Source organism: Typha angustifolia, chromosome 1 (genome assembly GCF_048772165.1).
Source record: "Typha angustifolia cultivar Huaian chromosome 1, ASM4877216v1, whole genome shotgun sequence".
Taxonomy (NCBI): Eukaryota; Viridiplantae; Streptophyta; class Magnoliopsida; order Poales; family Typhaceae; genus Typha; species Typha angustifolia.
Window position 1 is genome coordinate 5,156,497 of NC_133239.1, and position 25,757 is coordinate 5,182,253.

Genomic DNA, 25,757 nt, shown 5'->3' on the forward strand with positions numbered 1-25,757 from the left:
TAAAGCATGATAGTAATAGGTATTATTAGATAGGTAAAGTATGAAAATGATTGATATTGCTTGTCAAAAGGTAATGCATTATATACGTATCAACATACAATGTATATGCACACTCCCACTATAGTAATAAGCACCGGTAAATAGGTGAAACATGGTAATAATTGATATTGTTTGTCAAAAGGTAATGCATCACATACATATCAGCATACAATGCATATGTATGCTCCACCATAGTAATGGGTGTTGATAAATAAATAAAATATGATAATGATTGATATTATTTGTTAAAAGGTAATGCATTATATACGTACCAACATACAATGTATATGTATGCTCCCATCATAATAATTGACATTTGTAGATAGATAAAGCATGATAATAATTGATATTATTTGTCAAAAGGTAATGCATTATATACGTATCAACGTACAATGCATATGTACGCTCCTACTATAATAATGAGCACTGGTAGATAGGTAAAACATGGTAATAATTGATATTGTTTGCCAAAAGGTAATGCATTATATACATAGCAGCACACAATGTATATATATACTCTCACGATAGTAATGGATACTGATAGATAAATAAAATATGATAATGATTAATATTACTTATCAAAAGTTAATGCATTACATACGTAACAATACATAATGTATAGATATGCTCCCATTATAGTAGTTGGCGTTGGTAGATAGGTAAAATATAGTAATTATTAATATTATTTGTTAAAAGATAATATATTACGTATGTACCTACATAGAATGCATACGTATGCTCCCACCATAGTAATAATACACACTGGTGGGTGCATAAAGTATGATAATGCAATATTTCCCACATGCATTGCATGTCCGTAATATTATAAGCTTCTCTCCATCTATCCCGTCAATATATTTTAAATCAAATTGAAGGGTATTATAGTAATTTTCATCATTTTATTCACTTAAGTAATTATTACACCTTTATTCTATAATACAAGTAAACATATGAATAGCTATTCCTAGAATATAACCATCATTTTTGTAATAACAAATTTGATTTTGCTATTCCAATTCCTCCCTCTTTCTCTTATACTTTTGCTACGAACAAGCATTAGGCTATAGTTGTACTTGGGATGAAGGTTTTTCTATTGAGTTTGTCTAGTTTTCTTGTCTAGATTTGGAGTGTTTTGTACCCATGTGACTAATTTATAAATTTATGCTATAGTATTTTTAAAAAAAAAAATAGAGTGATAGATGAGAGGGCAAAATATGTAATCGACCCTAAAACATAAATGGAGCGGATTTGGAATTCTAACTTCGATCTGACAACAAATGAACTGGACACGGGTTAATAGGCTTCCCACCCGTATAGGATCCAACCCATTTGTTGGGCTACCATCCCGCCCTTTTCCTCTCTCGTCAATTCCTCCACCATCCCCCTAACACAACACTCTTTCTGCCCCCCTTCCCTTACTCCGATGCAGTTCTCGCCGGGAGCGCTCGACTGTCTCGGCGACGACGCCATCGTCGACATCCTCCAAAGTTGGAGCGGATTCTGTGCCCTCACAGACGCCATCCTCCACGGGAGCGGCGACCTCTCCGTTGGTCCCCAACTCCTCCCCGTAGTTGCCACTTTATGCTCCCACGGCCTCGTCTCCCTTGTCCAGGACCATTTCCTCCAATCCCTTGAGGTAACGGTGGCTTTTTTTAGCTGTTTATATTTTTCTAGTAAAATGGTTTTCGAGCTTGAGGGGAAAAAGACGCTTATCAGCTGTTTGTAAGAAGACCCCAGTGAGAAGTTAATTGATAGGTTTTAATCTTTATAAAGTTTCCTTAGAAAAAAAAAAGTTGGGGTCTTTACCTTGTCATAAAAACGAGTAAGTAATAGAAATTGGGAGAACGGTTTGATTTTTCTGAAGGTTCTTAGGGAAATCAAGTTAGGGTCTTTCAATTGACACGAGACCAGGTAAATAATAGAAATCATGAAGATTGGAAGTCTCACCTGTCCAAAACTGACTGTAACGAGAGAGATACACGGATTCTGGGCTATACTGACATGAGAAAACTGATATCTCCAATGGGGCCCCATCACCTTCTTGGCCTTACTTTCCTTGTCCAGGACCAAGTAAGATATCAGTTGCTTTTTTGTGAAAGTTTTAATCTTTGTGATGATTCTTGAGAAATAGGCAAGTTGGGTTCCTTTAAATGTTAGTAGAAGTGACAAATAATGAGAAATGCTAAGTTTGGATGTGGTACACGTCGAAAGCTGATCATAACAAGAGAGATTTGAGAATTCTGAGCTAGAATGATACGAGAGAATTCTCCATTGGGCTCACCTTAGTTTCCACCCGATTGTCACAGACTCATTCCTTTCATAGGCAACAAGCCCCTGCAGCTCTCAATCTTCTATGCAAGGTTGGGTAAGCCTCCCCCACAAACAAGTGTGCTAGTAGTAGAAGAAAGAATACATAGCAGAATTGCGCACAAACACGCTATTTTATTATTAAAGAGCTCTCAACTCACTAACACTTACTAGATTACAAGATGGTGAAGCTTAGCTTCTTGACTCTCAATAGTAGCTAATAGTTTGTTGTTTACATCATGGTTCAAAGGATCGGCCGATCCTCTTTCTCTCTTTTTCTCTCTTTCTCTCTCTCTCTCTCTTTCTCTATTTCTCATTCTCTCCCTCTTTCACTATTTCTCTCTCTATTATAGCTATTGCTTTTTCGACGTAGAAATCTTGCTCGGGCAAACTCCACCGATGAAGATCCAACTCTGACGGCCTCGACTATGTGATTTTTTATTTTATTTCTTTCTCTATTTTCGCTTATCTTTTCACTGTAGTTTTTTTTTCTTCTCTCCTTCACTATGGTGGAGTTTCTTTTTGTTTTTTTGTTTCTTCTACACTCTCCATCTCTTTCGTTGCAACAATTTTAAGTATCTTTTTTAGTTTTTAGGCTTCATATATAAGTAATTATTATTTTCACATTTTCTCTATTTTTTTAAAATTTTAAAATTTTTTTACATTTTTAAATAATATTTAGAATTTTATGAAATTAAAAATAGCCCGATCTGATCCGAACGGTTGATACGACCGATTTGGCCAATATGTATCGTTTTTTCGCGAGGTCGATCCCGATTTCAATTTTTTGAACATTAGTTTATATAGAGGGGCTTTCCTCTTTTATAGATGTAGAAGACAACTAGTTCTGCGCTAGAGAACACTACAATTTGTACTGGCTGTATCGACCTCCCATATCGGATCATACTAAGTTTTAATTACATATAATTTTAAAAAATAATTAAAAATGTATGAAAATTTTAAAATTTTTAGAAAAATGATAAGAATAATAAGAGAATAATAATTATTCAACTTTAATGACTATCGAGCTAGCTTTTCCTTTGTATTTTCCTCTCTTTATTACTACGAAGGCAACTCTCTCTCTCTTAGTGGCACAAGGCAAATTTTATCTTTTTTTCATTTATTTTCTCCCTCTTTCTCTCTCTCTCTCTTACTGCCTCAAGGCAATTTTTTTTCTATTATTTTTTTCATTTCATCTCTATCTTCCTTCTCTTTTCCTCTCTTTTCCTCCCCTCCTCTCTCTCTCTGTTACGCCCTCTCAATCCCTTCCTCTCCTCTCTCTACTCTCTCTTGTCTCTCTATCTCACTCTTAGTTAATGCAGCGGATTTTCTACTGCAGTAACAGAAATTAAAAGAGAGAGAGAGATAGACAGAGAAAGAGAGGGAGGAAGAGATCGGAGGAGAAAAAGAGAGGAAGAAAAAGAGAGAGAGGAAGAGGCTAGAGAGAGAGAGAGAGAGTCGAAACTCGGAACCACGTTAAATAGGTGAACGACCCCAAAACAATGTGGGCTGTTCGCAAAAGCTTCAGATTTCACACAATCTGCACCCAAACTCAAAAATGGTGGGTTGCAGATTGTCCAACACCCTAGCTCGAGGTGGATATGTCCTACAGCAAGTTAAGTGGCCATGGAAGCTTTACACAACTCCCTAGCACCTCAACAACTCAACAAGGGTTGCTAGCTTCACTCCTCCACATGGTTACCTTGAAATCCTGCACAACAAATGTATCTCTAGGGATTGGAGGAAGGACCATTAGTTGTGGGAAGGGAGCTGTGTGAGCAAACATGGTGATGAAGATTTTCTAACTTAATCTCTCACTAAGTTGGAACGGGGTTTCGAGAATCAATCTCGAAGCTTTTAGATTTTCTCTAAGAATATTGGATGATTAAACTAAAAGTGCTTGTCCCTTTATTCATTCGAAGTTGGCTTCTTATAGTCAATGGAAAGTCCTAAAGATAAGTTAAAAAAATAACAAATAAAAGATTAAACAACTTAAATAAATCCAATAAGTTAAGGAGTTAGTTTTGACTCGCCACTTTCACGACACCTCACTGCTTGACTCATTCCCTTTGTGACATCTTGCGTCCTTGACTCATTCTCCTCCTAACACCTCACGCGCTTGATTTGTTCCTTTCCTAACATCTTGTACGCTTGACTTGTTCAAGTCGGCCTTATTTCACTTGGACATGCATACATGCCATGGACTTGTATCCATGCATGTCATGCACTTTGGACGTGGACCTCATATATTCACTTTCACCACTTGCATCGATTGATGGATTCTTGTTATGAGATTCAAGAAGTTATTGCCTAGTGGGCTCATTACATTAACTCATTATCTTAGAGCTTCATAGTGGACTAGCTAGACACTTTGTCTTTGACAAAATCATGGCATTAGTCAAAGACCGATTCTATTGGCCAATGTTGCAAAGAGATGTGCACACAGTGGTCGAAAGATGTTGAATTTGTCAGGTTAATGAAGGGTAAACAAGAAGTTGGACTCTACTCTCCTTTACTTATATTTGATCGGCCATGGTTGGATGTTAGTGTCGACTTTGTCTTGGGATTACCAAAGACTATTAAAAATTTAAAAGGCAAGATTCTAGACAGATTCTCAAAAATGGCTCATTTCATTCCGTGTCGGAAGATCTTTGATGCTTCTAAGGTGGCAAAATTGTTTATGAAAGAAATTGTTAGACCTCATGGTGTTCTTAAGTCAATCATCTCTGACTGCGATGTTAAATTTATGAGTTATTTTTTGAAAACCCTATGGAACAAAATGGGGATTATCTTAGTCTTTTTGATCCTTCCACCCTCAAACGGATGGGCAGATGGAAGTGACAAACCGGAGCATAGGAAATCTACTATGTTGTCAAGTTCATGATCACGCAACCAATTGAGATTTGGTGATACTGCAAGCCGAGTTTGCATTTAGTAACTCTGTCAATTGCACTATTGGGTGCATCCCTTTTGAGGTCATTCATGGATTTCACCCTCGTACTCCCCTTGATCTCAATTCACTTCCATCGCCAACCTGAGTTAGTGATGCAGTAGAAAACTTCACTAATCATTTGAAAAACATGCACGAAGAAGTTCGCCAAGGTATTGCCATCAATAGAAGGATATGCAAAGAAAGCTAATGAAGGCAAAAAGGAGAGAAGTTTTGAAGAGGGCACTATGTCCTCATTAGTTTGTGCTCGAAGCGATTTTCCTCGGAAAGTTTTGGTAAGCTACATGCACATAGGGCGGCGGGGCTATTTAAAATCCTCAAATGACTTGGTTCCTGTTCTTATGTGGTCGACCTCCCATCAGAGTACAATATTAGCCCTGTTTTCAATATTGAAGACTTGACTAAGTATAAAAGAGGACCCCTTAATTTAACACCAACTGCTGAATCGGCGATTTGAGTACCAAAAGGAAAAACCAAACAGGAAGAAATTGATGCTATCATGGATCACCAGTTTGTAACTACTAGGCGTGGTGGCTACTACAAGTATCTTGTCTGATGGACGAACCAACCACCTTTAGATTCTGTATGGCTCTAAGAGGATGAATTTAATCGAATTAGTCCGGGTGTACTCCAACAATACAACTATAATACAACCACATCAACTTGCTAGAGACAATTTTTGTTGGGAGAGAGAAGATTAATGCAAGTGATGAAAGTGCATACGGAGATGCAACGTCCAAAGTGCATGACATGTATGGAGATGCGAGTGTTGAAAGCACGTCTAAAGTGCATGACATGCATGAATTTAAGTCCATGACATACATGCATGCCCAAGTGGAATAAGACCGACTTAAATGAGTCAAGCGCGTGAAGTATTGAGAAGGGAACAAATCAAGCGCGTGAGGTGCTGGTTGGGGAATGAGTTAAGTGCTCAAGGTGTCGCAAAGGGAACGAGTTAAGTGTGTAAGGTGTCGCAAAGGAAACGAGTCAAGCATCAAGGTGTCGTGAAAGTAGTGATCAAAACTAACACCTTAATTTGTGGGATTTATTTATTATGTTGTTTAATCTTTTGTTTGTTATCTTCTTAACTTGTTTTTAGGACTTTTCATTGGTTATAAGAGACCAATTTCTGACGAATAAAAGGACAAACACTTTGAGTTCAATCATCCAATATTCTTAGAGAGAGCTTGAGAGCTTTAAGAGTGATTCTCGAGACCACTTTCCAACTTAGTGAGAGATTAAGTTAGAAAGTCTCCATCACATGGCAAATAAGGGGAGTAGGTGAACCCAATAGGAAAAGTCTCTCCTATTCATTCAAGCTCAAAATTCTTAAACATTTCTTTGTGTGACTAATTTTAGACAGGTGGCTACTTCCAATCTACACAATTTCCATTCTTTATCACCTTCTGCTGTCAAGTAAAAGAACCCAACTTGCTTTTTTTGATGAAACTTCACCAAGACCAAAACTCACACAAACACACATACACACAAAAAAAAAACATCAAATGATATTTGACTTTGAGCATTCACCACAAACAATTGATAGACATTAAATTCAGTTATTCACTACTTGAAAATCCAGATCTACAAGTGGGGTGAGGTTTGGGGCATCAATCAAAATCCAATTACAAGGATTGGAAGGAGTGGTTTTGGACGAGGGCCCATGCAAATTTTGAGCCGAGTGTCAGGGCCCATGCATTGACCCATTAAAATGTTTTGGATGCCCCAAGACCTAAACTTTATTGTGACCAAGTTTGCCCTTGAGAGACACCAAGGGAATTTGGAGGGACACTCCATTTTGTGAGCTAGAGTGTTGTAGAATTCCTACTAGAATGTGGGCTGCGAGAACTATAATATAGTTGGAGGTTTCTTCGCAATCTTCTTTGACTTTCAAGCCCATCCCACCTTGTGAGAAGTCTTGAGGGCCTTGTTGCCTTGCAATTTGAGAAGATTGTAACCATTATTAACCAAGGGTCACCCTTAGAGACTCGAAAAAGGACAATTATTATATTATTGGAAAAATGTATTTCCAAGAACCATTTTAAAGTTTCACCTAAACTTTGAATTTGTGCTAGAAAAACCACACCATTTGTTACTATTTGATCTTTAAGTAGTGTAAATGGCATACATTAAATTTTATAAGAATACCTGATAATTCACCAACTACTCTAAGCTTAAACTATTAGAAAATAGTAATTTTGAATATTTTGTATTTAATACTCTCCTCACTTTGGGGTTGAGACATTTGATGGACTCAAGAAGTAGACTTGATTTAAATCGGTGGAATTTTTTTTTTATTTTAAATGATAGATGGGGCTTATAGGGTTCAAATTTAGGGCCTTCGCTCTGATGTTATGATAATTTACTAACTATTTTAAAAGCTTAAGCTATTAGAGAATGAGGGCTTTTATATTTATATAATTATATTCTAATGCTCCCCCTCACTTTTGGGCTAAGAACAACTTATAGACATATTTCAATTAGGACTCTGAAAAATAAACTTGACATGAACTCTAAAAGATAAATCCAAACCTAATTCAGACATAACGGATGCTTGAATGATGGAACTCGTACATTTTCTTTGTCAATTTCCTCCTGTTCAACCAAAATTCGACTATGATGAATTTGCATCTTATGGATATTCTCTCACTGCCACTCGGCATACTTTATTAACTGTTACAACTGAGGACGAATGTTATTAACTGTTCTTTAAGCTCTACTAGGCATACTGAATACTATACACAATCTGAAGTTACCAGTCAGATTATTTGAGCTTATATGTAATAAAAAATGTCAAATGTAAGCAAATTCTCTGGTCACCGTCTTTCGCTTAATGTGGTGATGTTGAGTTGCCTTTTTTGTGTAATACATTATCATGTTTCATCCAGGAATTACTTTACTAGAACAAGTTATCATCTTGTATTCATCTCGTGTGTCATATGGATATTTTCTCTATAAAGGTACTTCCTATTTATTGAAGATGGTTGTTGACTAGAAATAAAATCATGAAAAAGAAAATAAAAATGATCCCTTAGCCATTCTCTTACATTTGTTGTGCAGGAAACATTCAAAAAGAATGCTGTCAAGGCATTTTGGCAGCAATTTGATGCTTACTGTGATGCTCCTACACTTGAGAGGGCTAAATTTCATGTACGTTATCTGACTATGTTGAAAAGTCTGTTTTTCTCTAGTATGCAAACTTCACAGTAGTTAAGAGACTTGAGATCTAGATTTGGCTTGAGATATTCTCAATCAGAAGATGCTGAAAAGTGCAAGCTTTTGCCATGTTATATTTTCTTTTTCAGTTGTGCTCATACTTTCTTTTGTTGTGGAATTATGTATCCCTTTAAGTACCTGTTCCTTGCTTTGTATAATGCAAAACAGCTTTCTTTTATTCATAACCATAAAAGCATTATGATCTCATCTATGTTTGAGAATCTAGAGTGACGTAAGATTTTGTATATACTTCTTTTAGTGATGAACATTATTTGATATCTTATTTGTGAACCTAAATAAGAAACACCAAGTAAAATGTCTATAATCTTATTATATGTATATTTAAATTTGAGTTTGCAATATTCAACTGCTCCACCTTTTTCTTTTCTCTAAATGAGTGGGACTACTAACCAACATGGAATAAGAGTTGATTGTGTTCAGCATAATTAGGGTTAGCATCCATAGGGAACAAGTTGCATGATACTTGGTTGAGATTGCTTAGGCATGCCCAAAGACCATATAGGGGACCTGTAAGGAGTGGTTTCATTCAAGTAGAAAGTGCTTCAAGGAGGGGAAGGCTGAAATTGGTTTGGTAGTAAAAAATGTGTTATGTGTGAAAGCAATATAAGTCTTTAACTCCAACTAATTTTTGTTTGATGCCGCCTCTCTTTCCTACATGTCATCTGTTACTAGTTGATAGCATGAAGCATGTGAAGAAGTTGGAGACGTCACATGAACAGCTCCAAGTGAACATGGCAAGCAAAAATTCTTGGGCACAGAATAGAGCCGGATTTGCGCATCTTGTAAAATAGTGTTTCTAACTGACATGGCTATGAAGACTTCAAGAAGAAGAAAAATGTGGGTTTCGCGAGAAAAGAAGAGAAGAGGGTTGTGATGTGAGTGAAGAGGATTATTCCTCCTCTTTGTAAGTCTCTTCTCCAATTTCAATATAGTGAAATCGATGGTGATGGGATCTCTATGGACGTAGCCCAGTTGGGTGAACGATGTAAACATATATCTTTTTGATACTGCGTGATTGTGATTTTCTTCTTGTGCTTCTTTATTTGACCACCTACAGTTGAAATTAGAAGGCATCCAGGCATTTGGTTTAGCAGGGAATCTCATCCAAACTGGGATAAATGATTAATAGCATGCCAGCCCAAATGGACTTAAGGCCTTCTTGTGTTGTTGTTGTTCCGTTGGGAACTTATGCAGAGAAGGAAATTGTAGTTGAAAAATGGTAATGTTAAGGTTGAAATATGTCCTATTATGGTAGATCTATGCCGAGCTGTCAGACGAATTATATCGGATTATGTAGCCACATAAATAGTCACATTGACTGAATTCATATCAGTGGATAAAGTACATGGATGGTCCTAATGATTCAAGGGCTATATAGTGCTATCCAAAAGCATTACATGATCAACTCAAACGGAAAAAGGAATTAATATCTGTCTCACGTAATTACGTTAACAACAGAGCAATGGAGAAAATAATCAGGACAGAATATTTTGCATAATGTGACTATTGCAGACCTTCTGGTGGTGAAATTGCACAATGTTCATGAAACATTACAAATTATCGTGTCTAATGAAAGAATTAATTAGGCTATAAGCATGTGTGAACATAATAAAGGACAAAGCATCATTTTGTTAGTGACTATTACAGATGTCGAACTCTTGGCTAATCCTTTACAATCTCTAGAATTTTCATGGTCAAGCTACATGTGCTATCTGCTCTAAACAAATGAGGGAAAGAAAACATAAGCTACTAGTATCTAGATATAATGATATGTTCAAAATTAGGATCTTTCAAGTGCAGGTTATAATTGTATGAGATTTGGATTTTCAAAGTTAAAACTGCACTAACTTGTTTTAGGGTGAATCCTAATAAGACCTAGGTCAAGGATGGCTGTGCTTGTAGCATAGCTCATGCCAATCACCGGCCGGCATGTGCTGCAAAAAAGAGAGAGAAAAAGAGGAGGGAGGCCACTCATCTTCACCCTTCATCGCTTGCCATCGACCTCGTTGTCAAACTCACCATTGACCTTGTTGTCAAACTCGTTGCCGACCTTGTCATCGTCCATCGTTCGCATGCCTGAGCTTAACGATAAAAGCGTTGCTTGCACCCACGTCGAATGCCCTAGCTCGAGAGAAAGAAGGGATAGGTTGGGTCAAGTTGGGTTGAATAAAAACTTTGTTGCAGATCTAGAGTGGCGAAGCAAGCTCGGCGATGAGGTCGATGGCGAGCGGTGAAGTAAGCTCGATGACGAGCAGCAAAGGGTGAAGATGAGCAGCGATGGCAAGGACGAGCAAATCGTTGCTAAGAGGGGTGTTATGCAGCACTCCTCATGCCATGTGTTGGTACACCGCCGGCACGCCCTGTGTCGGTCGGCACTGCCATCATTGACCTAAATTCATGTACAAGTTTTTTAAACAAGTCAATATTATTGACAAATGATGCTATATGAAAGTCAATTTTATTTATACTACTCTTAATTAATCTTGAACGATGAACGTCTTATCACTGTGTGAAAAATAAACTTAGTGTGGTAGGTCCCAGAAATATATGTTTAATCCAAATTTATTATTTCACTATTCTAGCTTTCATTTTCTTCCACTTGACTAAAATGATCTTATTTACTTATTGCTACCCAAAATTGCTATTCCAGATTCAAGAGGACTGGCCTGAGGAAGTATTAAGTAAATGTCTTGAAGAAATATGTTTGGAAAAGAGTTATCAAGAGAAGTGCCTTTTTATTCTTGTTCATGCTTTACAGTCATATGAGGATAGCATTCCAGAAGGAAAGACCAAACCAGAACATTATGTTTCAACGCTGATGTCCAGATACCAGTTAATGGTATCTTCAGTTCTTCTCTCAACACTAGCTTGGAATTTTCCTGGTCAGTTATTTTTTTTTCTGTAGAAAAGCTTTATTGCTGATATAATCATGTTTTCTGCTGTTACTATTCTCATTGTAACTTAATTTTCCATGATTCTTTTGGCTATGTTTTTCTAGAAATTCTTCAAATTATAATATTTCTCATTTCAATGACCTCTAAATGTTTCATGTCAATGAAATTTTATTCTATCCAATATTATTGTTTCCGGAGGTTTTCTGCAAAAGACCTTCCCCATGAAGCATCATGCATTCAGTTTCTTTTTTGTCATTTGTCAGATATTAAAATGGTCTTCTTTTCTAGTCCCTTTTCTAGTCCCTTTTTCTTGAGTAATTTCTAGCATGACCTATAGCTAGCTAATTCGACTCAATTACACCCCTAGTCACCAACCCTCATTCTATTTTTGTGTTGTTCTGCGTATATCAGTGTTTTCTGTGTGTTTGTGCTGTGTGTATATTATACGTTCCTTTGTCTGCATTCAGTGCAAGTATGTGTGGTTGTGCAAGTTGAAGACTGCTCCAATATTATATTTTCATGTGTTTCCTTTCATTTGGCATGGGGAATTAGTGTGGGAAACATAACTTTCTTATTTGAGTTGCAGGCTCCTTTTTATAGTTTCTTTCTACTATCAGTCCTGAGTGACAATATATTGTTCCTTTATTTCAGAGATACTTCGCATCTACTTTAGGAAAAAGTTGGAGGAGCTAAATACCATGATGGGTGGGGATCATGAAGAAGAACATCACTTTCCAACAGATGAGCATGATTCTACACAACAGAACATAATTTCCTCTGGGAATGGTGATATGGATATTGATATGTGTTCTCATGGAACAGCTATTTCAAATTGCAACAACTTGGTTAAGAACATCGGCAAGGTTGTTCGTGATCTTAGGAGTCTTGGTTTTACATCCATGACTGAAGATGCCTATGCCTCTGCAATTTTTTTGCTTTTAAAGGTTAGTAGGCCTTCATTTATAACATATATGAGATCCTGTGAGCATGCTTACATTCTCCAGTCTTTGCCATCTTTATCTGACATGTAATTGTCTCAACAACAGTCCAAAGTTCATGACTTAGCTGGTGAGGATTACAGGAATCCTGTTCTTGGAGATATCAAGACATGGATTCAGGTACTTCTCAGACATAATTTTTGATGTTCTTAGTTTATTTGTCTGATTTGGATTGCTGATTGAGAAGTAGACCAAAGCTGTATCCAGGAGTTCTATTTTTTTTTCCGTTTAGCATACTCCATATCTTGGGACATTGGTGAGAGTGCTTAAGAGATATTTGTTCTAAGTTGATTTTTACCATTTATGTGTTGCTTAATAGTTTCTTTCATGTTGTACCACTAGTACCCAGTCAAGTACAAGAACTTGGGTACAAATAATTATTTCAACATTTTACTAGTTTGAGCAACTCTCCTTATCTGCATATTATGTAGATGCAAAGTCAAAAGAAGCTTAATCTTGTATGTCACAACGTAAGAATAACTTTTTAACTTCCTGACTATGAGCAAGTGACTGAAATATTTGCCCTTATTCTGTGAATTTATTTATCAGGCTGTGCCTCTTCAGTTTTTACATGCTCTTTTGGCATATCTGGGGGACTCACTCGACTACGAGAGTGGCTCATCTGGTCTTAAGTCACCTTTGGCTTCAAACCCTTCGTGCTTCCCTGGGATTGGCATTCCTCCTGAAGGTCTTGTCAGGTGGCAATTGCGACTCGAGTATTATGCTTATGAAACTTTGCAGGACCTGAGAGTAGGCAAACTTTTTGAGATCATTGTGGATTACCCTGACAGGTGATTTTCTTAATTGTTCTGTGTTCCTGAAAGGTGATTTCTTAAATATCTTAGTTTCAGAAAGACAATTTTCTTAATTACTGAGTTCCTGAAAGGTGATACTTTTTTCTTTACTTTGGTCCATTGGAGATGTTAAGCTTTTAACAAAAATGTATATGGCTTTGGAGAGAGTTCTTGTATGGCTAGGTCACAGTTTAAAGTTTTATTGAAATTGGTGTCTATTTTCTCATAATTGGTAACCCCATCCTGCATGCTTATATATTATAATGGTTATACTGCTTGCCCATTTTACTACTGTAGATGCATGTATAAACTGGTTTCTGTTTTTGCTTCGGCTCTAATGTATCATGAATATACATTATTTTATCTGACCCACCCTATTTAGTCATCCGTATTTCCACTGGAGTTTTTGTTTGCTAATTGAATTGAGTTTAGTACAACCATGGTCTTGGTCTTTTGGAGATATTTGCATATGTACTTTATGAGTTTTGTCATGATCTGAAATCGGAATCATGACTGACCATATACCTCAATATGCTTGAGATATACGAAGCCTTACTGATACTTTCTAAGTACACAATGACAAGAATTAATGAAAAAAAGAATTTGATTTATATATTTTAACCCAATATAAAAATAGCCAACGTAATTACTAATGTGTCCCTAAGCAAATTGAATTAACAATTAATCTAAAACATAAAGACTAAAAAATGGAAAGGTAAAAGGGGTAGATCCTAAGTGGAGGTGGGATTCTTATGCATCTCACTCAATCGCCACGCTGATCATTATCTAAAATATTAGAAGGAGAAATTTCATGAGTTAACAATTATAGCTCAATGAGTAGAATCCTTTCAAAAGCCAAATAAATTTGAAATTTATAATGTTGAATAAAATCCAAATCCAGCGAAAATGACAATTTCACTAAGCAAGTTCTTAAGGTAATAATAACAACAATAATAATAACAGAATGTCAAATCTCATAACATGCTCAATTTTAACATACTGAAATTTTTCTCAATAATAATAATGCCGTTTGTTTCAATTGGATCTATACGCTGTGAATTCAAACTAACTGGAAGTCACCTCGAGATAACGCTCAAATTTTTTCCTTATAGCTTATCCAGTTAGGGTCACTAGGAGGTGTCACCGTATGATAAACCTATTCTGTCTCTTTCACTAACCGTTGAGAGAGATTAGAGTCACCTCAGGAAGTCTTTCGATCTAATTTGAGACTGTTCCCTAAGTGATCTAAAATAAGATTTTTTTCTCGATTTGCAGATAGACATAAGTCACCACGGAAAATTGCTTGCAATCTATACCAGGACTGTTCTCTAAGTCAATATCCAATATCAATTGTGTTTTTTCGCTAATATTCACAATTATCAAGATTTATTATATTGCACGTAGTATAGCCATGCAATGCGTCTTATATTATGCACATAGAATTATTATATTAAATTTGCACAAAGAAATATGATGTTCAATTTGCACATAGAAAAATACATGTTCATGTGATTAAATATAAAATACAAGACGGATAAAATCGTGAGTGAATCCATTCACCTGATTCTAGGTAAAACAACTGAAATCTCTAGTCTATGTGCTAAAATTCACCACACTTAAATGGATTGGGCTAAAGGCCCAATCCAATTAAGTTAATTGAGATGGGTTGGATCCGTTGGATTTGAAATCTAAACCTGATCTGAATCCCTTAACTTAAGGAATGAAGGTGAGACTCGGGTTGCTCGAGTCTGTCTTCTTCATCCCAAAAAGACTGATGAGAGAGAGAGAGAGAGAGAGAGAGAGAGAGAGAGAGATACCGGTGATCACTGTCGACGGAAGTCTGCTGTCCATGCCAACGTCTTTCTCGCGGCCTCGACGGCGACTTGAAAGAGGAGAGGAAAGATCGGCTATGGTGACCAGCGGTGGGAAATTTTCCATCTATTGCCAACAGTGACCGGAGCCACGAGAGCTCTAAAGGAGAACACCTATGGCATAAGGCTAACAATGTAAAGCTTCCAGTGATGGAGCGGCAACAACCTAAAGCCGCCCGCCCAACGTGATTCGCCGGCGAAGCTGCAACCTCACAAAGTAGGTATTTTAATCTACCTTATTAAACTTAAATTAAATTTAAGGAGTGGGAAAGGGCTTACCGACGAATCGCATGGTGGTCTCTGAGCAACGGTCCGACTCTACGATGACGACTTCATCAATAAAGAAAGAAGGAGGAGAAGAAGATGATGAAAAGATGAAAGAAGGGGGCCGGGGTGGGTGGACGAGAGAGAATTTATGGGTTTTTTTTTATAGGTTAGGTTTCAAACTCTAATCCAAATTTAATTCGGAGTGGCGGAAGTCCCGCAGCCACCCTTTCCATTACGTGATGGAAAAGGAGGAGGAGGGAGGTTGCACGTGCAGTGCACGTGCGCCCTCTTCTCTCCCAAATTTTCTTTTTTCCAGTTCTGACAAGTTTAGTCTTTACATTTCAGTGCTTATGATTCTTGTCTTAACGTTTATGCAATAACATTTATCTAACTTACCCTTCTGGAACTTATGAAGTTCTCCTGCAATTGAAGATTTAAAGCAATGCTTGGAGTATACTGGTCAGCACTCGAAGCTTGTTGATTCGTTCATTTCTTCGTTACGATATCGGTTGCTTACTGCTGGTGCTTCAACCAATGACATATTGCACCAATATGTATCCACTATCAAAGCACTGCGGACAATTGATCCGACTGGTGTATTTCTGGAAGCAGTAGGTGAACCAATCAGGGACTATCTGAGGGGAAGAAAGGATACTATAAAATGCATAGTGACCATGCTTACGGATGGGACTGGGGGGAATCCCAGTGGCTCCGGAGGTACTAGTGATAGTCTGTTGGAAGAATTGAACAGAGATTCTGAAAATCAGGAGAGTGCAGATTATGATGATGATCTAAATACTGATGAGAAGCAAGCATGGTTAAATGCTGAACGGTATATTTTCTTCTTTACAGTACATCTCCTCAACTATAAGTGTCAAGAAAAAAAATGCAGCTCAGATAATATTTTCTTAGTTGCTTTGCACCATTGCTTTAATAGTCAGACATTCTAGTTATTCTTGTCCTATCACTGGTGTGCTTCTTTCCAGTTGGGAACCTGATCCAGTAGAAGTGGACCCATTAAAAGGTAGCAGGAACAGAAGAAAAATTGACATACTCGGGTTGATGGTCAGTATAATTGGTTCTAAAGAGCAGCTAGTTAATGAATACCGTGTAATGCTGGCAGAAAAGCTTCTCAACAAATCTGATTATGATATTGATTCAGAGATACGCACGTTGGAGCTGCTTAAGGTAGTTTCTTATCTTCAAGGTATCTCAATCTCTATACTGATGTAATATCACAAATTTGTTGGACACTGTAAATGAAGTATGCCCTGGCTGATCCAACCTGTCATATTTTTTGGATTTCAACTACCTTGTCTAAAGATCTCATCTTGTTGTACCATCAGATACACTTCGGTGAGAGTAGCATGCAGAAATGTGAAATTATGCTTAACGATCTGATTGATTCAAAGAGGACAAATGCTAATATTAAAGCATCAATATCAAAGTCATCTCTCACTGGTATGAATGTATGATGGAATCTGCTAAATGAATAATTAATTATTAGCATAGTGACTATTTTCACATGAATTTGGAGTATATTGATGATTACATGTTTCTTTATTAGGTCCCGAGCAAGAAGAGACAAATTTGTCTCTTGATCTTCTCGATGCTACAATAATATCTGCAAATTTTTGGCCTCCAATCCAGGTATGTAATTAAGCAATCAACCAGCCCATATTGCTACAGATTTGGGATCGATGTTAAAAACATTTATGTTACTAACTATGTTCACTTGGAATTTTTTTGTTACAATCATTTTCATTTGCCATTCTATTTTCTGAGCAACTTAAAAGACTGTTAAAGAAGCAATAGAAAATCTGCATCCTTACGACTAGTCAGAGAATGAAGTTAAAATTTAACTTTAGTAAAGACAATTTCTGTATTGGATACCTATTAGTTGTACTAAAACAAGCTAATGTCAGTCAATTGCAGGAATTTTGTTTGAGGGGTTGGTTAAATTGTTAATATCTTTTCTGAATGCAGGTAGAAGCTCTTGTCATCCCTGCTTCAGTCGACCAACTTCTATCTGATTATGCAAAGAGGTTTCATGAGATAAAAACTCCTCGTAAGCTATTGTGGAAGAAAAATCTGGGAACTGTTAAGGTTAGAAAAAAACATATGGAACTAGTTATTGGTAATTTGAATAGTAATATACAATCATTATGCAATTAGTTGAAACCAAGGAATATCTAGTTATCTAATTGTAATGAACTATATTTGACATTTGATATCACTTGCTATCTCAGCTAGAACTTCAATTTGAAGACCGGAACATGCAATTCACTGTTGCTCCAGTGCATGCAGCAATTATAATGCAGTTTCAGGAGAAAATGAGGTAAGAACTTCTGTTTATCTTGCTTAATTTTCTTGCACATTTTTTTTTTCTGGTAACCAAAATCATCAACTTCTTCAGCTGGACTTCCAAGAACCTTGCAGCAGCTATAGGGATGCCTGTGGAAACCCTCAATAGAAGAATAACTTTTTGGATAAGCAAGGTATTACATATATATTTAAATAAGATAATATACTTGCAACTGATGTTGATTGTTGGGTCTTCCACCTTCTTACAGAATATAAAGTTATAAACTATAAAGCTCCTTAACTTTCTTTTGCTAGAGTTATTCTTTCATGATCCATCTCATATTTGTTATTTCTGAGCAAATTGGTGGATAATATGATGTAGAACAATATAGTTAAATACCAAAGTTTATTTAGTGTAGGCATAGATATCAGACCAAAAAAGAAGGAATAGAAAATAGTGACAAAAAAAAAAAGATTTCAGCCTAAAATAAGGGGCCGATTCATGTAGGAATTCCATAATTGGGTGTGACATATGAAATTTTGATCTTGGATCTACATGCTAGAAGTGTTGAAAAGAAGACTTGCAGGGCTGTTTCCGTTTTGACTTCCTCCAAGAAAATCTGTATTGAGACAACAAGGGTCATTCCTGCTGGGCAGAACCTTGTTCAAGATTCATTGGGTCTGATTTCTTCAATCAAATTTGGTTCGCTTGGGAAGGAAACAAAAACGAAAAGAAAAATAAATTTGGGAAACAAAATCAAGACTGGTAAGCCACCTTTAATCCAACTAAACCTAATCTAACAGACAGATTGTAACAACCCAAAATTTCAAAAAATAAAATAAAATAGATATTATTATTTAGATAATGAGGGATTTAGTCTTATCCTTTAGGATTTGGATTAAACCAAATTAATATATATTTTTTTATTAGGTATATCTTTAAGTATGAAGATAGATTAGAATCCTTATCCTAGTTAAACTCTTATATCTTTGATGTGTAAAAAGGGGGGCTTAGAAAAAAAAAAAGAAGAAAAAAACTGTAAAAGAAAGTTATCGGGCTGTGGTACTGTAGCACTGCTACAGCCCGATGAAAAAAGGTTTTGAGCTGTACCGTAGTGGCAGTACTGCAGCACTGCTACAGTACCGAGATGAGAAGGTCGTCATCTCCTATTTCTTCATCTAAATTTATTTTTGTTATGTCCTTACCTCGTTAGAGCTACCATTGTCGAAGTCTGTCATTGGGGAGTCATCGGCGTAAGCAAATAACACTAAACAAATCGTACGTGAAGAGTTTTTATTTGGTTATTGAGTTGAGCTACTCCATATGGACCTTAAATCAGTGAATTTACTCACATAATTATTGTCTCGTTTCTCATACTATGATTCATTTGTATTATTATTCGTGTAGTATTATACTCTGTGTATTATCATCTTTTTATTCTATGTCATATTTCATGTCAAACTCTATTTCGTGCAATACTTTAGTTCATAAAATGTTGATTTTCGTGCAATTACTATTCTTCGTGCATCTCCCTGTGGTGACTCACGTCTACTTTGAAGTCCAAGGGACAGACTTATTCTCGATCAATACACGATCCATTTAGGAAATCTTGCGTGGCTAGAAAACAGTCTAGAGAATAGACCTATTCCTGATCAGTACATGATTTGTTTAGGTAAGTGGCGTGGTTAAAGAATAGTCTAGGGGACAGGCCTATTCACGATTAATATATGGTCTATTTACGTGACTCTAGTGTGGTTAGAGAACAGTCTAAAGGACAGATCTATTTCTGATCAGTATATGATTCGTTTAGGTGACTTTAGCACAGTTAAAGAACAATCCTAAGCTAGATTAGAAATCTCCCTGAGGTGACTTGAATCTCTCTCTATGGTTAGTGAAAAAGATAGGTTGCATTTATCATATAGTGACATCTTCTAGTGGCCCTAATCGCATCAACTATGGGGAAATGACTCAAATACTATCTCGAGATGATTTCTAGTTGGTGTGAATCTGTAGGCATAGTCCCAAGTTGAGTTGGCAATATTGATATTAAGAAAATTTGCAGAATAAAATTGAGCATGTTTTTAGCTTATTAATTGTCCTATCATTACGTTTGCTTATTATCTATATTATGAGCATACTGGCTATTGTTATTAATAATTGAGCTCTAATTAAAATTTCATATTAGATAAAGTATGATTTCTCTAGCTTTTGAGTGGATTCACTCACTAAGCTAAAATTATTTGCTCATTAAACTCTATTAATATTTAAGATGTTGGTTAGAATGACGAATGATCGTGGGCATTGGAACTCCACCTCCACTTAGGATTTGGGCCTTTACATCTTCAGTTATAGTAGTAGTTTTTAGTTTCGAATTAAGCTAAATGATGATTTAGTGATATTTGGAAGACATGATTGTATAATTTAGGTATTTTATGCCTTTGAAAGTTTTTGAATTTGAGTTATTATATAAATTTTGAGTTTCATTATATTATGAATAATTAGTTAAAGCTTTGTGTATCTTAAGCCTATTGGGATACATGGCCGGTCATAATTCATATGTTAAGTTGTGACAAAGTTGATATCAGAGCCCTTGGTTTAATCACCCTAAGTCACCTTTAGAGTTAAGTGGAGATCCGGTTGCACAAGCTTAGGTTTGCTATGAGATTATTCTGTTATATTTAGTAGAATGTTCTAGCTAAGTCGACGCAAGCTTTAATACTATGGAAATTGATTGATCATGATTATTTATTAAGTATTATGTATTGAGATTATGAAGTTTTGAGGGCGAAACTTATTTTAAAGAGGGTAGAATGTAACAACCCAAAATTTCAAGAAATAAATAAATAAATAAAGATAATTATTAGATAATGAGGGATATCGTCTTATCCATTAGGATTTGGATTAAATTAAATTAATCCATAGAGAGATGTACAAAAAATATCTATGAGTTTGTTCTCAAAGTCGTACCAAATCTTAGTTATGTTTTTTCACTAATATTCATAATCATTAAAATTACTACTTGCACGAAGTATAACAACGTGCTGAGTCATATATTTTGCATACAAAATACAATAATCAAATTGCACACAGAAATATGATATTTAATTTGCACATAGAAATATATGTGATAAAAAGTATCGAATACACAACGGATAAAAATGTGAGTGAACCCATTCACCTGAGCCTAAGTGAAACAACTGAAATATCTAGTCCACGTGCTAAATATCACTACCTTTAATATTAACATAAATTTTGATTTAACCAATATCTTAATTTTTGAAATTTATAATTAATTAGATTATTCAAATGGACTAGATTAAGCCCAAATGGTTGGACTGAGCTAAGGTATACTTCGGCCAATATTCATAAGTTGGGCGTAAGGCTCAACTTCAATTATTCTCCATTTTGGGTTGGGCCACAGTTGGCTCGCAACCCACCTACTTGGATCTTCACTAGTCCAACCTAAACCCAAATCCGACCCAAAGTTGGAAGCCAAAGAGATTGGGTTAGGTTGGAATAGAGCCCAACCTCCATCTCTTTCAATGGAGGTCACCATGAAGGGGAAAGGAAATTGCCGATGACAAAGTTACCGGAGGGTCACGCCGAAGGAATCTATGCCACCCTCACGACCACGCCGACCACACAAGGGAAAGAGAAGCCGCCGTCGACGAGATTGTAGCCGGCGAACACAGAATCAGCTTCTACAATGATCCGAGCTACGAGGGCTCCATAAAGGAACACTTACAACATGAGGCCAATTGCCTGACAACGCTTTTCGTGACCGAGCAAGAGCAACCCGAAGCCGTTACCCGGCGTGATTTGCCGATGAAGCCGCAACCCCACAAATTAAATATTTCTTTTCCAGCCTATTTAATTTTAATTTACTTTGAGGGGTGGGAGAGCACTCACCGGCGAGTCGAGTTGCGATTTCCGATTGCTCCGATAGTGCTCCAGCGTGCTGATCCGAGGACGTGACTCCGACAAGAAGAAGATGAGAGAGAGGAAAAGGGGGGTTTCAGTGTTTTTTATTTTCAGTTCTTATAAAAACTCTTCATATTTTATTTATTTGGTGTTATTCGCTTACTCCATTGACTCCCCGATGACCAACTCCGATAATAGTAGCTCCGACGAGGTAAGGATTTAACAAAAATAAATTTAGATGAGAAAGTAGGAGATGACGACCTTCTCATCTCAGCTGCAGCAGTGCTACAGTACAGGGCATAAAACCTATTTTTTCGTCAGCACTGTAGCAGTGCTACAGTATCGCTGCCCATAAACTTTCTTTTAGGTTCTTTTTTTTTCTTCTCCTCTCTCTAAGCCTCCCTTTTTATAGATCAAAGATAATATTTCAGACAAGATAGATATATCAGCATTTATACACATAAAAATGTAGTGAAGGAAAATGGTGTTGCTAACTAGAGACCTAACATTTAGCTGCATCTTCTGCAATCTCAAGGTGCTTGATCCAACTGACAATTCTCCCATGTGCAGAAGGTCCTGTGAAAGTCCAGATAAATATTTTTGATGTCATCATCGATATCAGTAATCATCTGGTCAAATTATCATCATATTGGGTCTCAGCTACAGAGAACAACTTAATGGTGAGAAGGCTCAACTTGGAAAGATTGAAAAAGCAAACTCCCTATGTACAAGTTGGTAATTTCTGACGAGCGCAATTTCATGCAAGAAATAGAACCTATTAAGGAAAGTCAATAGTAACTAAAAAGTCCTTTGATTGTAGTAACAGATTTAGATCATACAACCAAGGAGCAATCCTGAATGTTCCTTAACCTGGAAAGAATCTAGGTGGGGAGGAAAGAGCAATTCCAATGCATCCTTATAAATATGTAATGTTATACGTTAACTATGATCTGGGTAAAACTCACCATGTAGGTGCTCTTTTAAAGTCCCATTATGCATAAACTCATAGACAAGGATGTTTTTTTTCCATCTTGTTGACTGTAATCAAGGAAAGTGACCAGGTTCATGTGATATATTCGAGAAAGCAATGTCACCTACATAAGAGTCCTACTAGGATAAGGATTCTAATCTATTTTATATACCTAATAAAAAAATTATATTAATTTAATTTAATCTAAATCCTAAAGGATAAGACGAAATCCCTCATTATCTAAATAATTATCTCTAATTATTTATTATTTCTTGAAATTTTGGGTTGTTACACAGATGGGTTTTAATCTTATATTATTTTTGTGCCGACAAATGAAGTCTTTAATCCTTCTCGTCATTATACGTTTAACTAGATATTAGTTCTTTTAGAGAAATTTGCATATGACGCTCTGCTTTATTACGAAATTGCGGTTTACACTCTACATTTTCATTATTTGCAAATTGAATCCTATGGTTTAACTAATATGTAAAAGAAACACCATGTTGTTAGATATGTTTGCTAAACTTAATCAACTCCTAGATTAAGTTAACTATATTAGAAATATCATGAAAATACTCTCAACTAAGTTATACTTACTCAACTCAACCAAACGCAACCCAACCTAAGGGTATTTTAGTCATTTTAAAAAATAATAATTAAATTTGATGAAACGTTCTCATATGTTCAAACAGTGTTAGTTCAAATCTAACTCAAGGTGTTTTCTACACATTCGCTAAATCATAGTGTTTGATTTACAAATTGTGAAAATATAGGGTGTAAACCATAATTTCGTTAAAATGTAGAGTGTTATATGCAAAATTTTTTAATTTTAATTATTAAACTATTATCAATTAATATTATGTGTTGAGATACGAAAACTTATTGTACTGAATTTGTCTCTTTTAAGTAGATGCAGATGTTCGAATAATTGTTGCTCTAAATTATAATTGCTATAGATATTTGATTTGATGCCAATTAAGTTATAAGATGATTCTCTTATTATTTCTCCTGACTGGCGGTTATTTTGAATGACTTTGCTAGACATCTTTTCTACATAGATTGTAGATTCTAGAAGGCATTTATTTTCATCATAGTCATCTTCAATCTTGTAGGAGTTGTAACAGTATGTTTAAATGTTTTGGCTTATTCTGCCATCCTGACCATCTTCCTTCATGGCTCAATTGACTCTGTTGAAAGGTACTAACTGTTGCTGTACCCTTTTCATATGGTATTCTTAGGGAATCCTGACAGAATCTGGAGGAGCAGAAGCTGATGATCATGTATTTACTCTTATTGATAACTTGAGTGATTCTAATAAAAGTAGTATCTCCAACGAGAACTGTGAAGGACTACTAATGATGGACGAGGAAGGTGAGAGATCTGTTGCCTCTGTTGAAGAGCAGCTACGGAAGGAAATGACTGTTTATGAGGTCTGGGCTCTGTTAGACTCAAATGAATTTTGTCAATTTATCAAATCCATGCTCACGTCTTTTGCAATATATTATTTACCCCAAGAGGAGCTTTGAAGATCTTAAATCTATGACCAACAATCTGATTGTTATATGGGGCTTGAGTTCAGAAATGTAGCAAGTGCTTGTTAAAGCCAGGATTACCCACAACCTGTTGTGATTTGATCTCTAATCAATATGCATCATATATGTTTTCTCATATGTATCTAGAAAAAGTGGATTTAGTTGCTCTGGAGGAAAGACAGACCATTCCGTGTTTTACATAGTTTTAAAGTGTTACTTCCCGATAAACTCTAGCCATCTAATTTCAGAAATTAGGTAAAAATTTGCTGAGTTATTGCCGTTGAACCTTTAATTGGTTTGGATGGCAACTGCTAGAATCCAGCTTGGTTCCAAATGAATTCTTTACTTTGACCATGCTCAATAGATAGGGACATCCCACATTTACTTTGACATGCAAGGAAAAAAACTGTGCATTTCTTTCTGGAGGAGTGAACAAGTGCTTGAATGGCATTGCTGATGGGCCTTTTATATTATGATATGAGAGACAAGTCTCGAAAATTTATGCATATATCAATGTGAAAAATATACTTATTTATACTTGTATTTGCCTTGTAAAATCCCTGAAACAAATTGGGGAGATTTAATTCTTGGATGGACTGTACTGATCTTACATGGCCACTCATTGAACATTTCATGGTCGTCATATTGTCATATAATCAGGGAAATAAACATGTGCATTTTTCATGTTGCAAATTAATAGAAATTTGTATAGAACCTAGCAATGGCCAATCACTTCATTGTGCTGCAAGTGATCTTACGGATTTGTTTATTCTTCTGAGCAACATTTTCTTTGTTGTAGAAATTCATTGTAGGGATGCTCACCAATTTTGGCAGTATGACACTGGATAGAATACACAACACTTTGAAGGTAAGCAGTAAGATGGCATAATTGTTACTTTTCATCATTTATAGCAAATTAATTATTTCAAGCATTGCCATCTTTACGACTATCTTTTTCAGATGTTTTGCATAGCTGAGCCATCATATGACAAGTCACTCCAGCAACTACAGAGCTTTCTCTCTGGTCTAATATCAGAAGAAAAGCTAGAAATGAGAGATGGATTGTACTTTCTAAAGAAATAACATTTCTTGGAATTGATTAGAGTGTGCATAGTAGAGTAAACGTCACAGGTGACATACCATTACAATAGAATCTTAAGTCTTAATTACTACTCTTTTATAAGTGAACTTCTGTGAATTATTGTCACTACATACAGTACAAGATGGTATTTAATGCTATATGCATCTCTGTTGGCCCAAGTAATCTTTGATATGTACCTTTTTGATTGATGTTTCCTTTGATAAGCTGTTTTAATTTTTTTTCTTGTTGATTTCTATTATTATGACATCTGTCATTCAAAAGTAATTCTTAGTATCATCACAGCAAGTCTTCACAAGATCAATGGTTTATCAAGCTCTTATGTTCCTCCTTGCCATGTATCCTATATAATATAAATTATGGAATTGAAGGTTCAATTTTTATCACTTGCATGCTCAGATGATAGATTGATGAAAGGTGTTTTGTGTTTCTTATATTACAATGTAAATTTTCTTTTATCATAATTTAAGTCCTGATTACCTTTTTTCAACATAGATTATATTTTCTAAAGCAAATAAATGGATAAGTAGTGACCCAATCTTGAAATTTATTATATTTCAGTTAAGTAGTCAA

The 25,757-nt window shown here is 35.9% G+C and overlaps 1 protein-coding gene across 2 annotated transcripts; it reads left to right on the forward strand.

Annotated features, from left to right (window-relative positions):
- Positions 1–1,355: 1,355 nt before the first annotated feature.
- Positions 1,356–25,462, forward strand: LOC140765383 (anaphase-promoting complex subunit 2). 2 transcript variants are annotated; one of them, XM_073104452.1, is made up of 17 exons: positions 1,356–1,675; positions 8,357–8,446; positions 11,184–11,415; positions 12,079–12,163; positions 12,245–12,371; positions 12,474–12,545; positions 12,975–13,216; positions 15,773–16,189; positions 16,344–16,545; positions 16,704–16,818; positions 16,925–17,007; positions 17,344–17,463; positions 17,607–17,695; positions 17,774–17,855; positions 23,792–23,983; positions 24,885–24,953; positions 25,046–25,462. In XM_073104452.1, the coding sequence occupies exons 1-17, from the start codon at positions 1,463–1,465 to the stop codon at positions 25,166–25,168; spliced, it is 2,553 nt and encodes an 850-aa protein (XP_072960553.1). In that variant the 5' UTR covers positions 1,356–1,462; the 3' UTR covers positions 25,169–25,462. The 2 variants fall into 2 exon arrangements, with proteins under 2 accessions (XP_072960553.1, XP_072960545.1); XM_073104444.1 differs by having other exon boundaries at positions 1,357–1,675; positions 12,079–12,371; positions 25,046–25,454.
- The last annotated feature ends 295 nt before the right edge of the window (positions 25,463–25,757 follow it).